General features: G+C 39.0%; 1 protein-coding gene across 1 annotated transcript; it reads right to left on the bottom strand.

The window, feature by feature from the left end:
- Positions 1-617: 617 nt before the first annotated feature.
- LOC117815264 (neurotrimin-like) lies at positions 618-10520 on the bottom strand. Its single transcript, XM_034686877.1, has 6 exons — positions 10430-10520; positions 10015-10285; positions 5552-5821; positions 5079-5411; positions 4454-4711; positions 618-4341 (listed from the first exon to the last, which is right to left on the bottom strand). Exons 2-6 carry the CDS (start codon positions 10085-10087, stop codon positions 4169-4171), a joined length of 1107 nt encoding a protein of 368 aa, XP_034542768.1. The 5' UTR covers positions 10088-10285; positions 10430-10520; the 3' UTR covers positions 618-4168.
- Between the last annotated feature and the right edge of the window lie 6569 nt (positions 10521-17089).

The raw sequence follows: 17089 nt of genomic DNA, 5'->3' as shown, positions 1-17089 counted from the left end.
TTTAGTGAGCTGCTGGATGTAAGGGGTAAAAGTCAAAGAATCATCAATTAAAATGTTAATGTATCTGTAGTGCGATACAAGTTTACAAGTTCAATATGCATCCCCTCATGGGTTGCATGCACATTGTCCCAGCTCCAATGACCTTATCATTTGAGTTTAAAATTTACAACAACAAATGTGACTTATCAGGTGTTCACATGTTTTTCCTACACTTCTGCAATAACAAGCATGCGCTTGTGCCATGATCAATATGGAGCAACTGCCGGAGTGTTCCAGGCCAGGATGCAGAGGTGTTTCCTGTTTAAGTGCTCTCAGTTTTTAAGTCATTACTCTGTCACCATGGCTCGATATTCAGTGGTAACTTGAAAAAAAAGGAAGTGGTTTTTTGAGTCTTGTTCAGCTAAAGGAATGTTACAAATCTGACTGCAGGACATCTGGACATAATGGTTTGGACATGTTTTCAAATAAAGTCTCACAAGAATGTAATCTGTGTAGTCTATCACGAGTCTCCTGAAGTAATAAACATGCAATAACAGTGCAGACATGATTAGATTTCACACTTGTGTATCTTGGATGAACAAGTGTGAACATATTTTCATCAGCTTTGACAAGGATACTTCATTAGTAAAATTTCTTTTACTGAGAATCAGAGATTAAAAACAAACAAAATGAATGTTGTCCTCCTCTTATCTTATCTCCTATAAAAGTTTCTTCCTGGCAGGAGAGGAGAGGTAAAGGGAGGAAAGAAACAGAGTTGGAGTGAAACATTTTTGGGATGCATTAACCCGCCCCGCCCAAAACAAAATCTGTGCAGCAGGCAGGGTTCCCCATAAAAGATCAAAACCCTCCAACAGTTCTGAAAGGGTTAAAATGGCCTCGCAATGAAGAATCTCATAAACAGGAAATCTGTAATTACTTTTTTCCAGTTCCAGCAGATGCTTCAGTTTACTCCACTTTGTAGAACCAAGCAAGCATGACAAGCAACCATTTACACACACTATAAGGCATTTGAGGTCAGATCCTCAAGCTTGATGGCAGAAATCTGTAGTTTTAAGTGAACAGTTAGGAAACAGAAAACAGGTCATGTTGTGTTTTAGTTCCATGTATTTGTAAATGCAATGAAATATTGTTTAAAGACACTGTATGTATTGTTTGTACAAAGTGTGTACATTTATCCACATATCAAAAAGGATCTTTTCAGCTAACAACTTGGAATTACAGTTTTTGGTACAAAAACAACAACAAAATTTATTCCAGTGTCATAAAGCTATCACACCAATACTGCACACCACAAAAAATACACACACATGAACTCGCATACAGAGGGGCAACTGTTGCACAATCAGTGACTGTAGGTTAGAACCATAGGTTGTACATTAAAATGGATACCATGAGTGCATTTTTGCTTTGAGGCCAAAAGTTTAGCGCGCCCCCTGCTGACTGGCTGCAGTACAGTTCATAAAGCATCCGCCTCCGTAGTGTTAACAGAGGGAAAAGAGGCAAAGCTATAAAATTAAAATATCAAATTGACTTTTTTCAAACATGGTTTCTGACATTACAGTTCTTATCATGCTGATTTCTGTCAAAGTGTTCATTTTTCTGACAAGTTTAGTTTTAATTAGTTATTTCATTTTAAAAAGAGCGTATGTGACGTCATGATTGACAGCTCTGTGGAGGCTCCTGCAGTTCTGTATCAGATTAGCAGAGCAGAGAAGGAATGCTGAGAAAAAAACATACTGAACACCAACACAAGAGTCATTGAACTTTTAAAAGCCATATGTTTCCAACCTGAGGGATCTTCAATGTTCTATCAGTAAGTGTAATGCTTGTTTTGGTTTCGGTGTCCCATGAGACTACTAGCCAGGTTGCTTCCGCGAATGCTTTGGCTGCAGCAGCACAATATGTCAACGCCTGTTGGCCTTTTGGCTCCAAAGCTCACAATGGGCGGAAATGAAGGAACTTTGTCATATACAGCCAATTCTTAGAACAAGTTTACAGTATATATTTCTTTCATGTTAAAAAAAAAAGATGTATGTAAATATACAGCCACTCCCTACAGACAGTCATTTGTAGTGATACAACAACAACAAAACAGCAAAAAACACAAAAGAGCAGATTACCTAATTAACACTTACAGTTTATATTTTAGCCAATGTGGCCAAATACACAAGATGTGAGTGACTTTTTTTATTTTCCAAATTAAATGAATTAAATTATTGATTGTAAGACTGCAAAGAGTTTTTTTGTTTTTTTTAATGGGTTAAGTGGCTCTAACCACCTGTAATTACTTTCACTCTGAGGCTTCAATGACCTATAAATCAACCTACATAAAAATATCCATGTCTTAGGACTGAGTGTCTACTCCTCAAACAATCTGTACAGCTTAGAAATGTTTAAAATGAAGAATCAACATCCAATATCAATCATCAATATACTCTAACCCTGTGGAAATGTACATTCGGACTTGGTCTTTGAAACATATATTTTACATTTACACATTTCTGTATTTTTTTCATGTATTTACAAACCACATCTATGTCTTTAACAACAAGGATGACACTGAGATTAGAATGAATTCTAAGGTTCTTCTTTGTGGCTTCAATAAAAGGAAAAGAATAGCTTTATTTTCTATGAAAATGTAAGTTGTCAGTGCACTGAGAGCCCCGTTTATCTTCATTATGACTGTGCTGTGTTCCTTGTACGGCTTCAATAGTAGCTTTTGCTTCAAGAAGTATAATTATATTATGCAACACGGTAGTCTAGAAAGGAACTTGTAGACTGAGGCATTTAAATGTATGTAGATTATCGCAATGTAACGTGATGCTAAGCAGCTCAGTTATGAATGTATGCTTATGATGTTACAGCTTAAATACTTAAGTTATGTCTAAATACTGATGCTTTAAGCCATTTTAGCATTCGGTGAACTAACAGCAAAGAAGTAGCAACTCAGCTTCTAGCGTAGGTTTTTCAGCAATACTGAGAGAATCAAATCATAGCTAAGAGAACAAAGTATACTGTATTAAATGTGTGTTAATCAAGCGGAAACCTCCGGTCTCAAACTATGAAGCCCATGCGAAAGTGTTATAAACTGCAATTCATCGAGAATCTGCTTGAGGCTGGCTGCAGAAACACCGGAAACCACATAGACATGAATGGGAAAAAGACGATCTTTGCAGCATTAATAAACATGTTTACAGCCTGGTTCAAACAGCCTGGTTCGGCCTACGTAGCTAATCTCTCTATCGGCACACACTGTACGGGGGTGAATTTTTTTTCTAACACGACAGTTCAGAAGATATTAAGATTATGAGTTTTTGCCCAAATAAGGACATGACTGACTTGACTCCCGGTCGGGAACACATAGCTGTTGGCTAAGAGGCTCAAACTCCGCCCCTTTACGTCACACTCTGCCTGGTTGAGTTCCGCATTTCCAATATGGCTGCCGCCATCGATTGGCTTCAAAACAGCGCTCAGGAACAGATGGGTGACGTCATGGATACTACGTCCATATTTTATACAGTCTATGGTGTTAATTAGCTCAAACGGTCCTCATCAAGAGTATTTTTTAAATCTTCTATTGAAATAATGTTTTTAAAAAACTACAGTGCCCTGTTACAGAAAGCTTTGAGTAGACATAGGTCAAACTAGCAAATTAAAACGCACTTTAAGTAACTATTTCTCAAGCATATTTTCTGTAAGTATAGTTAGTATATTTCTGAGAAGTTTGGTTATTTCATAATAAAGAAAGAGGATGCGACGTCATGATTGACAGCTGCGTTAACTCATGTGGCTCCAGTGACACTGTGTGTACCAAATTAGCAGAGAAGAGGAACAGCAAGAGGAAATGCAGCAAACACTAGGACAAGAGTCACTGAACTATCCATCACCCAGAGAGTCCGCTTCGAACTGGCACAAGCATCTGTTCTGCTTCAGACTGTACCAACTTTAGGGAACTTGTGGTGTTATCTGTAGGTTCCATGTGCTTTGGTTGGCAGCAGGGACTTGGTGTCAATATTGTGTCACCAGTGCAAGATGTCAGTGCCTGTCGCAGGGGGTAGCTCATTAGCTGATCAGGGAGTATCATTGTACAATAGGAGGAGGTGGAGACGTGTCGTCCATATTTGAATTCAATAAATGGCCCATACACATTTCAGGCTTCTCCATAGATTCACTCTACAGTAGGCACTGGAGTGTGTCGTTTGCGAAAGCGTAGAGCGTCCCTCAGGTTGTACTCCCCTGTTCGGTTATTCTTGTAGTAGCGGTTGTATACGATAGCCCCAATGATGACAAGAATAGCAACAGCAATAACCACCCCAATTAGGATGTATCCAAGGTAGCTGACTGTGGGAGGATTGGGTAAATGAAAAGAGGAACAAAAAAAACATCAGTGTAAGACAAATATAAAAAACAACCACAATTGGTCAAAATGTAACAAACTGGATTGTGAACTCACCTCTGACCTCCACATTAAACTCTACAGGGATAGTCCCGTAATCGTTGCTGACAACACAGGTGTACTTCCCTTCATGTTCAACAGCTACAGATTCGACAGTAAAGACGCTGCTCCTGGAAGGGGAAAGTCTGCCTGATGGAAGCGTCCAGTTGTACGAAGGGCTGGGGTTTCCCACAGATGTGCAGTTCAGTTGCAACTTTTCTCCTTCATTGATGGTGACCCAGTCTGAATCTCTTATCACCTGAAGCTTAGGTTTATCTGTGTGTGGATTAAAGAGAAAATATGACATGTCAGGACAGAAAAATGGGAACAATTTAATACGATGATCCATCAAAGCAATCTATTAAAAAAGCAGTGTTGGATTGTACTCTCCTCGCTGTCCCATCTTCAGCTCTATAACATTTTACAGATAATTTTGTTCCACTTTAATCCACTAAGTTTATGAAAAGACACATCTGTAGTTATCTGTCACTTTGCAGAGTGCAGAGTGAGGTGATGGAACATGGCTAGTTTGTGCATACAAAGTAGTGATGTGACCGATTGCTCAATAGATGGTTGAAGCAGCTTTAAGGAACATATTTTAAAGATCATAACTGATAGAGAAGATAATTGTAATCAGACTCACAGTGCACGATGGCAGTACTTCTTTGTGATCTAACCACTGGAGGGGGCTGTTGTCCTTTAGATTTCAGTCTAAACACTGACTCACACCAGTACTCTGATCCGTTATCATGCTCAGAAAGGAGACGGGACAAAGGAAAGGACTGAGTCGTTGGTTTTTTGTCTTCTAAGAGGGTCTTCATTACTTGACCAAAAGGGATGCCGTCTTTGTAGAAGACTGCTTCGACATTTCCAATAGGAGCAACATTTTCAATTGTACACTCCAGAGTGTACAAGGTATTTATCATCAATGGCCCTGTGTTGTTACCAAAGCTGAAAGACACATTATCCGGGGGCTCTGAGGAGACAAACAAAGAGAGATCACAGGGTAAACACACTGTAAGAACATCTAGAATGAACCTGAATATCATTCATTTAGTCTCTAAACCAGGAATCCTCACTAGCAACAGTATTTTGTTTAAAGGCAGGTTTACTTACTGTAGAGAGTTAGAGGCAGTTTAGTGCAGCACTGGTAATCTGAAGCATTACTATAATAGCACTGGAGAGAAAGTTCCCATTCTTTCAAACTATCAACTGTCCATGAAAGCAAAGTTCCATTTGTTTCAGTAACTCCCACAGAATGCTCCAAATTAACAATGTTGTTGATGCATTCACGCTGACATGCAGTGCAGCTCGCAGACGCTGGGTCACCATACTTCACTATCAGGTGGGTTGGACTGAACACAGGTTTATCACCACAGTTTTCATCTGTAACACACACAAAGAGAAGAGATTTCAAAACACATGTCTAAAACTGTCTTTTTACACACATTCATTAAAGAAGCACTTAGAAGTAGAAGTGCGACCAACCATACCCTCACAACATTGTTTTACATGTTTATCTATATTTCCTGAAAGCTCTTCCTCTTTACTGGAGAGCTACATTTCCAGGAAACCACACACTCTCTGTAAACGAGCCATACATGCTGCCCCTGCTACATTTCATTTTAGTGGATTGTTGATCAAACATATATTTACATTAGACCTGTTAACTGTGCCAGAGTCAAAGCTGCGGTCAAAGGGCGATTAAGCTGTTGCTGGGACAGCACTTCAACTCTCTCATATTCAGTCAGTAGAAACAGTTTTCTGTTTCTAAATCCTGTCTCAGAAGATTCATTTTTACAGACTCGCCTTTTTAGCTGACAGATAACATTATTACAGTTTGTGTGCACATTCACTTTGTTTTCACATTCGCAACCTATTCCTTATCTGTATCAATCTTTTCTCTTGATCGTGTCTTTTAACTTGTTTTTGGAAATCACTTTGTGCTCCTGTCTCGAAAAGTGCTCTACAAATACAAACAATAGTTGTAATAATCATGATAACAAATCATTAAGTTATAGTTTCTGTTATTCAATCTGATGGCAACATGGCCATATTGCTAATAGGTATAGACCTGAAGACACCTGCTGTAGTAACATGACTATAGATACTAACACAGAGCTTCATATGTGAAGTGTAATATTCAGAAAGTAAGAATAACATATGGTTTGTATGTTATGGCAATAAATACTGTATGACTACACAAAGCCAATGCCAGCAATGGATAAGCATTAGTCTAGGTCTTAAAGCTGCTGTGAGGAACTTTTTATTTGTGGCGGTTTTAGGTCCCCCTGTGGACAAAGTGATACCTCTCATCCCTTGTCCTGTACATGTGAAAGTAGTGTTTTCAGACAAAGAACTCATCCTGTTGTCTTTTAACAAATGACATGTATCACTCACTGCGGGTATATAAAAAATGCTGTTTCTTCTGCCTGCTGTCAATCACCTGGTATATCACATTGTCTGTATATAGAACGGAGATCATCACTTAATTTTTGCCGACTGTGAGCTTTGAAGCCAAAAGATCACCTCCATGGATGCTGACATTTGCGCTGTTGGTGCATAAGCCATGTGCAGAGAGTCTGACGTCACACCCGCAACTAAGGATAGGCAATTCAAGTCAAATCACTATTCATAATCAAGCTTTCTGACAGCACACCTGTCCCGTTAACAGTCCGTTTGTGTGGTAGTAGTGTAAACCAGCACTGGGACGAGGTGCTGCAAGTAGCAGGCACTGGCAGCGTCTGTATGCCGGTGTTTCTGTGATGCAGCAACGTGCCGTGTATGTTTACATTTCACAGCCATGCTCAGTCTCTGCTATTTCTGTTTCTGAATCTCACAGCACTACAGAAATATTTCCAGCAACTGTCGCTGATTTTTTCTTCTTTGGCTGATTTATACTTCTGATGGGAGCCGGATGCTCCCCTGGTGTTGAAGCTTTCAGCAGTGTGTCTGCCCCCTGGTGGCTGGCTGCAGTATAGGTGAAAAATCTGTCTGGGAGCAGTCAAACTTTAAAAAATAAATACATGTCGTACGAATGTTTCTCACATCCGTATGCTGTGGTGATATGTAGTTATTATTTGACTGTTTTGTGTTCAAGGCCTCTTTTTCCTGAAAAGTTTCTTTTTCGTTAGTTATTAGAGTTTAAAAAACGAGGTTTTACTCTCGGGCTTCCTTTGATTCACAGCTGCCGTAGAGGGAAACTTCAAAGGACACTCAGCGTCTTGTGACGCTACGCTGTAGGGTGGAGCTCGTTACAGTGGCTTCACAGGCTCTGGCTGCACAATGGCGGCGCCCAGGACCGGGACTTTTTGGCTTCAGAACCATACAACGGGAAAAGGCGGAGCAATGCTGTCCATTTTTATTTACAGTCTATGGTAACTACACATAGAATTGACACGGGCCACAAGCCCTGTGATTGGTCGGCTCGGCAGCATTGTACTTCCCACATTTACAGCACTTTCGGGATCCCCGCTCATCAGCCGCACATTGGCCGTGTATTTCATCTCCTCCTCTCTATCTTCCATTTAATCATGTCTGTATGATAAACAGCAACATGTATCAGGTGTAGATTAACATAACACGCTCTGAATCGCTGTGGAAAAGTAAACAGAGATCGCAGCGGGGCCGGACACAGGCGGCTGGACTATCAGAGAGACCACACTGCCCTCAAGCCTTTTCGGCTGAGAATTGCTGCGCGTCACTGAGTCATTGACGTAGAAGTATGTGGTGCTCATGTCCGTGTCAGCCCCTGCTGCGTAGGGCCGACGCAGAAGCATCAGCCTTTATTATCCTCCGGTTAGCTACTTAATGCGGTTAGCAAACAGCTTCATGACGCTCTTTAGCCACCGTCTGGCGGGAAGGGCGTATTGCAAACAAGCACCGGTAAAAACAACAAAAAATTTTACTTTTAGAATGAGATCATATTTGCATTGCATTGCATTGTAGCATTAACTCTGCGTTTTTTAATAAGTGAATGAATAGTTGAGCATTCGAAAATCATGTCCGATCCCTACCCGTGACACTAATTAAAACATGCATTGTTCCCTCAGCTGGGTTCAGTCCACAGCAGAGCAGATTCATTCATGTGTTGATTTGATGGAGACATTTATGGCTTTTGAAAGTTCAATGACTCTTTTTTAAGTGTCAGTTATACATTTTTAAAGCTGTTTCTACTTTACTCTGCAAACTCTACAGAACACTGGGGAGCGAGCATTGGTCAACAGAGCTGTCAATCATGATGTCACATCGTCTCTTTTTAAAATGAAATATCCAATTAAAACAATGTTTTGGGGAAATATGGGCACTTGGTCATAAATCATAAAAAGTAATATACAGCATATTTTCATTTGGGTCTGACACACACCAACTCACAGCTGTTTCAGGCATTAGCCTACAAATTACAATAGAGACATGATCAATCTTGCAGCTTATGAAGGTCATAAAGAAGCATCTGTTTCAGTCTGTTTCACAGCCAGTTAAATCTCCTCAAAGTGCCTTTAAAAATAAACAGATGTTTGCTGTACTTCCACACAAAGTTTACAATGTCAGGTAGAATATTAAGAAGGAAAACATAAACATCATGACAATAACTAGACTATATAACACTGTATTCATGAACATGGTCAGTCTACAGCCTAATGCACAGTACACAGAAACGAACAAAGGTCAATTTGGTTAACAAATCATCCAACACCATATAAAATAATAATCTGCAATGGATAGGATGTGGTGCATTGGGTGCATTAAACCTCTTTAATTTGGAGTACGATTTGGTGCAAGACCTGCACATGTTTAGCCTTCCTTATCTGCTAAAGTAAACAACTGTCAAGGACATAGTAAGCAACATTTAGAACAACAAACTGAGCTGTTCATTGACACATGGAGGTAATACAGAGAGGAAATAGTTACCCAGCTAGCAGGGAATGTTCTCACCACATTGGCTAACATTCCACATAAGTCCTGATAATGTTTCAAGACAAGGTTCTGAGTGAAATAATACAAAAAAAAGTTCCTTTTTGGTAACTATCAATGAAAGAAGAACATTTTGTCATAACACTCAGATGATGTTTCAATAATATTCTTCAGGTCACAGATTATTGAATGTTTTCCATAAAATGTTCCCATAATGTTACTTAATAACAAAATCCTCAAAACAGCATTTTTTTACATGTTGCTTTGAGGATTTTTCTGACGCCTCAAATCACAAAATGTTTTATTTAAGAATAAGTTGGTTATATTTAATTAGAACAAAGATAGAATGTGTTATCTTCAAAGTTCAAAGAATGTTTTGATAACATTCTTTGGGTCACAGATTATTGAATGTTTTTACCTCTGAGAACAAATTGTGAACATTTGAGAATGTTTCAAAGAACATTGGGACCCTGTTGTCACTTAACATTTTATGAATGTTTACCAAACATTGTATTAATGTTTTTAGAGAATCTTACAAGAGAACATTCTTTGAACACAAAGCAAACTTAAAAACATTACAGTAACATTCTCTGGAAAATTAACAGAATGTTTTTAGAACAGAACGTTACTAGCTGGGACTCCAAATTGTGTTTCTAAAGACTTACCACAGCCGGACACATGGAGGACGAATAGAAAATTCACCCCAAATAAAACCCAAATCACTTTAGAGGAAGACATCCTGGTGATCCGATCAAATCGTTTAAAAACGGTACGAAATGACTGAATGAAGAAAAGGACGGTGTGAGAGAGTGAGAGAAAAGAGTGAAAGTAAAGTCTATGGGAACATTAAATCTCCTCTCCACTCCCTTTATGGTTGTGGCGATTACAAACTGTCTACTGCGGGTTACTGTGCTGCCTTCACAATCACGTCATCCTCTGTGGGAAGGGCGAGAGAGAGAAATTGAAACCAGTTACTCAGTGAATTTCCGATGTATTGTGTCGTTTCGGAAATTCCGGGACTTTTGAAGAAAAGTGATTCTGAACTTTGTGACCCTGAATGTTGCATATATGTGAACCCACCGTCTTACACAAATGTCCACAAATACATGGGTTCACTTCACACAAGCACCAAAGCATAGAGGAGCTCTAAACAGCACAGTATTTTTTGGTTGAGGAATGTCAGTGGTCCGGAAACACACTTCCCCTATCGGATTCCTGACAGCTCCTTTTCCCTTAAGAGGAAAATCCCTCCTGTCCGTTATCACAGCTCTTCAATCCAAAATGCACAGGCAGGGGCGCTGCCAGGGATTTTGGGCCCCATTAAAAAACATCACATTGGGCCCCATACATGTCTTGTAATATACCATTTATAATAACATCATAATCAAAATTACAACAGTCTTTAAAAATGAATGCACATCAGAAAAGAGCAGCACTGAATCATGCAGAATAATAGATCTATAATGCTATTCTGTATCAGTAACGCTAGATTTGATACTTTATTGTGCTAAAGTTTACCGGATCAAGTTTATTAATTGCAATTATTAAGAGGTTAAAGCTACTTAAACAAATTGCCCCTTGTGGGACCGCCCATAATTCAGTCAGCATCAAAATATCTGATTTTTAGGTATTGTTTGAGAAATCTCTGGGACATTAAAACAGACTAAATCACTCAATGCTTCAACCTGCCCAGCATCCAAAACAGACTATAGGCTGTAGCTTATGTAGCTTAGCTATAGCTTTGTTTTTATAGGCTTTTGTAATAGCGCAGGTCGCCTTAGCAGCATTTTCCTGCATTTTACTGGTGGCACTTTCTAACTTGTTTTTTTGACTAATGGTTGATTTTATGTCTATCTTGTTTTTTATTTTATTATTATTGTATTTTTATTTGGAAAGGGACAATACAAAATTTACAACACTTCAATAATTATATTCATCCTTTTCCAGTCTTTTATATCAATTAATCAAACAATCAATCAAGGAGTTGGTTGGTGGAGTCATACAAAATCTGCTCCTCCCACTAGGGTTATAAATTGGTCTATCTTGTTTTTATTGATTCTACTAATTTCCTGTTTTTATTGAGCGTTTCCTTTTTAGCACTAAGGGAAGGCAACATTATTTGTATAACGCATTTCATACACGAGGGCAACTCAATGTGCTTTACATTAAAACATTAAAAGCATTGGAAACATTCAGACAAGCATAAAAGAACACAATTAAAATGACAAATATGATAAAAGAGAAAAGAAAAGTAAAATTACGAATATGTTAAAAGTAAATTTAAAATGAGCATTTAAAGTGAGTTAAAATGAGCTAAGATAGGAAGGCAGTGGCAAATTAAAAAAGAGGTGAGAGTTGGAGCGGACCTGCAGCTTTCAGGGAGTGTGTTCCAGATATGTGGTGCATAATGACTAAACGCTGCTTCACCATGTTTAGTTCTGACTCTAGGGACTGAACACAGACCAGTACCTGATGACCTCAGAGGTCCAGATGGTTCATAAAGTAGTAGCAGATCAGCAATGTATTTTGGGCCTAAACCATTCAGTGCTTTATAAACGATCAGCAGGATTTTAAAGTCTATTCTCTGACAGACAGGAAGCCAGTGTAGAGATCTAAGAACTGGAGTGATGTGGTCTACTTTCTTGGTCCTTGTTAGGACTCGAGCAGCAGCATTCTGTATGAGCTGCAGCCGTCTGATGGACTTTTTAGGGAGTCCTGTAAAGACCACGTTACAGTAGTCTAGTCTGCTAAAGGTAAATGTATGGAGGAGTTTTTCAGCATCCTGCTGAGACATAAGTCCTTTAATCCTTGATATATTCTTAAGGTGATGGTAGGCTGACTTTGTAATTGTCTTAATGTGGCTGCTGAAATTAAGGTCTGAGTCTAAGACTACACCAAGGTTTCTGGCTTGGTTTGAACATTTCATTGTTGCAGATTGGAGCTGAGCAGTAACCTTTAACCTTTCTTCCTTAGCTTGAAAAACAAAAAGCACTTGTCATGTATTGTCCTGTGCTGTTTGTTGGTTTTGATGTAAAAAGGAGGCTGACTCACGGCAAACAAAATCTTCCCACGGGTACAAATAAAGTAACTTTGAGCCTTCAACTTTAGCTGTATCTGCTCCCTCCTTCAAACCCTGAATTCTTGATATCCAACTGTTATTCATTTTTACTTCCTCATTGCTGCCTTCCTGGTTATAATTAATCTCCTCCCCTCTCTTCAGACAATCTGGCTCGCTCTAAATCTGGCTGCACTCCACATCAGTAGGGAGGATATTGTTTGTGGAAGCCTCTGATAGAAAAAGAGCAGCGATATCAAACAACTTCAATGGAAAACGATAGGAGAACTGAAAAGTGAAACAACTACCTAACAGAGTTTCTGAAAGCTTTTAAAGGTTGAATAAGTTTTCACTTTTGCCTTATTGTTGATACAACTTTGCAGACCCAAAAAAAAAACTAGAAGCAAGATTCTTTTAATTCAGATTTATGTAACCAAACACAACAATTCAACTTATTTTTTTCCTCAAACACGTCAAAGCAAAATAATCTTGACTGGCCAAATCTGTTTCTACAGTTTAGGTCTTTGTTTCAAAGTAGACTGGACCTAAACATCAGGGCAAAGTAGGTTTATTTTGAAGGATCATTATGAACAATCAAATACAAATCTAGATTTAAGAATGAGTTTCAAACAGGTAAATCTGCTTAGTTGCTTCCTTGCTGTAAGAAGAGGATACAGGGCTCACTCATTATTTCAGCTGTTAACACTTGCATAGCTTATCTTAATGAAATGAGATAAGGAGAAGTAGAATGTGTGGAAATGGACACAATAGGAAACATTGAGCAACACTCTAAAACCACAGGATGTTATTTTTGCACGTCAGTAACTGTGTTTATGAAAAAACTTCAAATCTTAATGGAGAGAGAGAGAGTAAGCTAAGCTGCTTGCTTCATCTTTGTTGTAGCCTCATTTAAAGTAACATCTCCATGTTTAAACTGAGCCTAGAGCCTACAGCGGGCAGTTTCCCATGATTCTAGTAAAACGTCAAGCTAAGCTATACTACGCACGGTGTCTTCTGGCTGCTTCCTCATTTTAAGCTTTTTTGTCACTTTGGTTTTAACAGGATATCACTTGAACCAGTGACCTTAAGTTGTGAAAGGTTAAATATTTGGAAAGCTCTATATGTCTAAGGGCTACACCAGCTGTTTCTGTTGAATCTTTGTTGTTGGTTTTTTTTTTTACCCCTGTGCATGTGTGGTATTTTCTTTTCTCTAAAGTTGTGTTTTTGTGCATTGTTGCCTTTACTGGATAGGAAAGCTGGAGAGAGAAAGGAGATGTGGGGGAGTGGAGAGTGGGGGAAGACATGCAGCAAATGGTAGAGGCCAGGAGTCGAGCCTGCGACCGCTGTGACGAGGGCCATAGCCTCTGTGTATTAGACCGCTAGGCCAACAGCGCCATGCGTGGTGTTTTCTGACAAACTAACCAGTTAAATGTACCAATAACTGTAAATCATAGCTAGGGAAGAAGTTGAAGCTCAGGTTGGTAGTCACGGAAAACTAACATGAATTTGAATGTAGCATTTCCTCAGAAACCCCCCCCTCCTATTGATAACATGCCTGTGAAGTTTTGTAACTTTTTGCACCATTACTGTACTGATAGGCAACTAGTCATCATATCCTTGCATTGTTCTCAAATGCCTTCATTTTCAATGGGCATAAATGCGGCTGAAACAGGTGCAACCCAAATATTTCAACATTAAAATAACATTATAGTCATTATGGCCTTTAGAAACATGTTTTTTTTGGGAGGTGGGATAGTGCACTATAGGCTCCTGTTGCGCAGCCTAAGCTTTTGTCCTTAATGTCATTATTTCTCCCCTTACAAAACTTTTACTTTTATACTTTAAGTAGTTTTGAAACCAGTACTTTTACACTTGAGTAAAAAGCTTGAGTTGATACTTCAACTTCTACAGAATTCTTTTTAAACCAATGTGAATACTTTTGACACCTCTGGGACTAAGTCTATGTTTTATTCAGTTTATGCATCTGACACTACATCTTCACAGTGGTTACATGCATTAAAAATTACAATATATATTTTTTCATTCTTGTTGTTGATGATCTTGTTTATTTTTGTACTTCAGAGAGGCATCACTGTTAATTTCAGTCTGTTTCAAGACCAGTCAAACTCCTCACATGAGCTGTAGGTATTATTTTTACAAGCAGACCACAGAGTGGTATCAGTCCTTCCTTTCACATAGCCCTTAACAAGTGTTCTCTCAAGTATAGTCGACTGCTCTGTCCCAGTGAGATCACCTACTGCTGAAATAATTTTAATGTTTAACCACAGGCAAATGTAGTATCAGAGACAACAGTACAGTGTCCCTGCTCAACCTCTCTTACAAAAAATGAACAGGTGGCTTTCTCAATACAACAACCCTCCGCCTATGCAACCCTCTATTTCACTGCACATGTGACCACACAATAAATTCTATCATTTACAAGAAATGAAACTGCAAAAAATACAAAGACAAGCACACCGTAAACCTCTAAATGACCACAAAGTGCCTTTTCAATTCACTCATGGCTCCTACAGCAGACTTATCTCAGACAGGTTCAACAGGTAGTCATGAAACAAACCGGCGATAACTCCATGGTTTACCTTCATGTTTGTTATATTTAATTACTCATTGACCTTATTAAACTTGTCTCAGCTTGTTCTTTAGAAAGCTTGTTATTTCAGAGAAGGTGAAGCAGTCAGGCACGTCCCAGTTCACAGAAATGATACAGTTTGGCTTGAGGTGGAAAAACTGAAAGCTACAGCATAATGTCATTCACACCATAAGCAGAGACGAGCTGAAACAGGAACTGAGGGTATTTTTAACTCCAGTAAATCTCACAACCTCAAACAGACAAATAACTGTCATATAGCAAATTCACATGAATTAAATTTATCTGGTGGAAATAAGTCAGCTTTGTTTTTCCATATACACTAACAAAGTAGTCTACTGAACGTCACCTATAGGTTAAAATAAAGAACTGATACAATGATGTTTAAGTTACACATTTACAAATACAACCGCATGTCTTTCCCCTAAATGTACTTTAAAGTGCTTAGAACAAAGTCTCCAGCTCAGCAGAAAAGCAGAAGTGAAACACTAAAGTAATTTCCTTTTGGATCATTCCTTCAACAATGCGTCACAATGAAAGGGAAGTTGATCTTGGGTGATGTTCAAGACCTAATGTATCTTGTAAGAGAGTTTTTTCATAGAAGTATGACTAAACCTGACAGTCTGAGAAGTCAAATAAATCATCAGTCAGAGTTGCACACACTGGACGTGATGGCAACAAGTGCGCTGAGGTCATGTGAGGTAGTCACACTCTTACACAGTGTCTGAGTGAGGTGGTGATTCAAGGGGAATTCATATTTCACAGCCCAGTTTTCACACATCTACTGAAGTTGCTCATTTAAGCAACACCACATAAGATCATAAACTGATGCTGTAGAAGATATCAGCAGGGCTGTGATTCAGTTATGAATATGAGGCTTCAAGCAGGGTGCTGAAGATAATGGCGGCAGATATTCATGACATTCATACCACAACTTTAGGTGTGATGTTGCCTTTAATAGTTGTGCTAACGGAAAACAGCAGCAAAAAGTAATGAACATCAACCGATTATATTCTTATCACACCAGCTCAACTAGTTCCACACTCGACTGAAACATGACAAACAGTATCATACACTCTAGCTACTTTTTTGCATGTATGGTCACTATACCTGCTACTTTGTACGAGTGCATTTACACGGATCAGCGACAACATTGCAACTGCTGACAGGTCTAGTAAATAACATTGATTATATCATTCCAATGGACCCTGTTGATGGGCTGAAAAGGCAGCAATTGAATATTTTGTCCTTGAAGTTGATGTGTTGGAAATAGCAGGACAAATGGACAAGAGTAAGGATGTGATTGACTTTGATAAGGACCAAGCTGTGAAGGCTAGACTGTCAGAGCATCTCCAAAACTGCAGCTCTGTGATAGATAGATAGATAGATAGATAGATAGATAGATAGATAGATAGATAGATAGATAGATAGATAGATAGATAGATAGATAGATAGATAGATAGATAGATAGATAGATAGATAGATAGATAGATAGATAGATACAAGAATACATACATAAAACGGCTCGTCTCCAGTATGGAGATCTATATCTGCCACCAGATGGAAGCAGAGTGAAAAATTAGTAGAGGTGTTGGGAGTCCAGTGTTAGCTTGCGTGCTCTGCATATGATGGCTCTGTTATTGAGGTCAGACAGGTTGGGTGTGGGGAGGCGAATTATTTTGGTGGCAGTGTTTGTGGTGCGTGTGAGTTTGTTTTTGTAGGGTGTTCCTGGTTTGCAGGGGTCATTATTTACCAACAGAGGTCCAAAGGAGGTAAACTGGTGACAAGAGCATGGGCGGCAAAGGCTCATTATAGTGTGTAAGGAGTGAAGGCTGGACTGTGTGGTCTGATCCAACAGAAGAGCTGCTGGAGCTCAGACTGCTGAAAAAGTTAAAACTGAAAGTGTCAGAAAAGACTGACCCCTGTCTCTACTGAAAACACTTACAACAGACACATGAGCATCAGAACTGGACCATAAAGCGATGGAAGAGGATGGCCTGGATGTCTCCAATTTCATCTTATCTAAATCTAATCCAGCATCTGTGGGATTTGCTTTACAACCATGTCTTATACATGG

This window comes from Notolabrus celidotus, chromosome 7, assembly GCF_009762535.1.
Source record: "Notolabrus celidotus isolate fNotCel1 chromosome 7, fNotCel1.pri, whole genome shotgun sequence".
NCBI classification, from domain to species: domain Eukaryota; kingdom Metazoa; phylum Chordata; class Actinopteri; order Labriformes; family Labridae; genus Notolabrus; species Notolabrus celidotus.
This window is presented reverse-complemented; position numbering and strand designations above follow the sequence as displayed.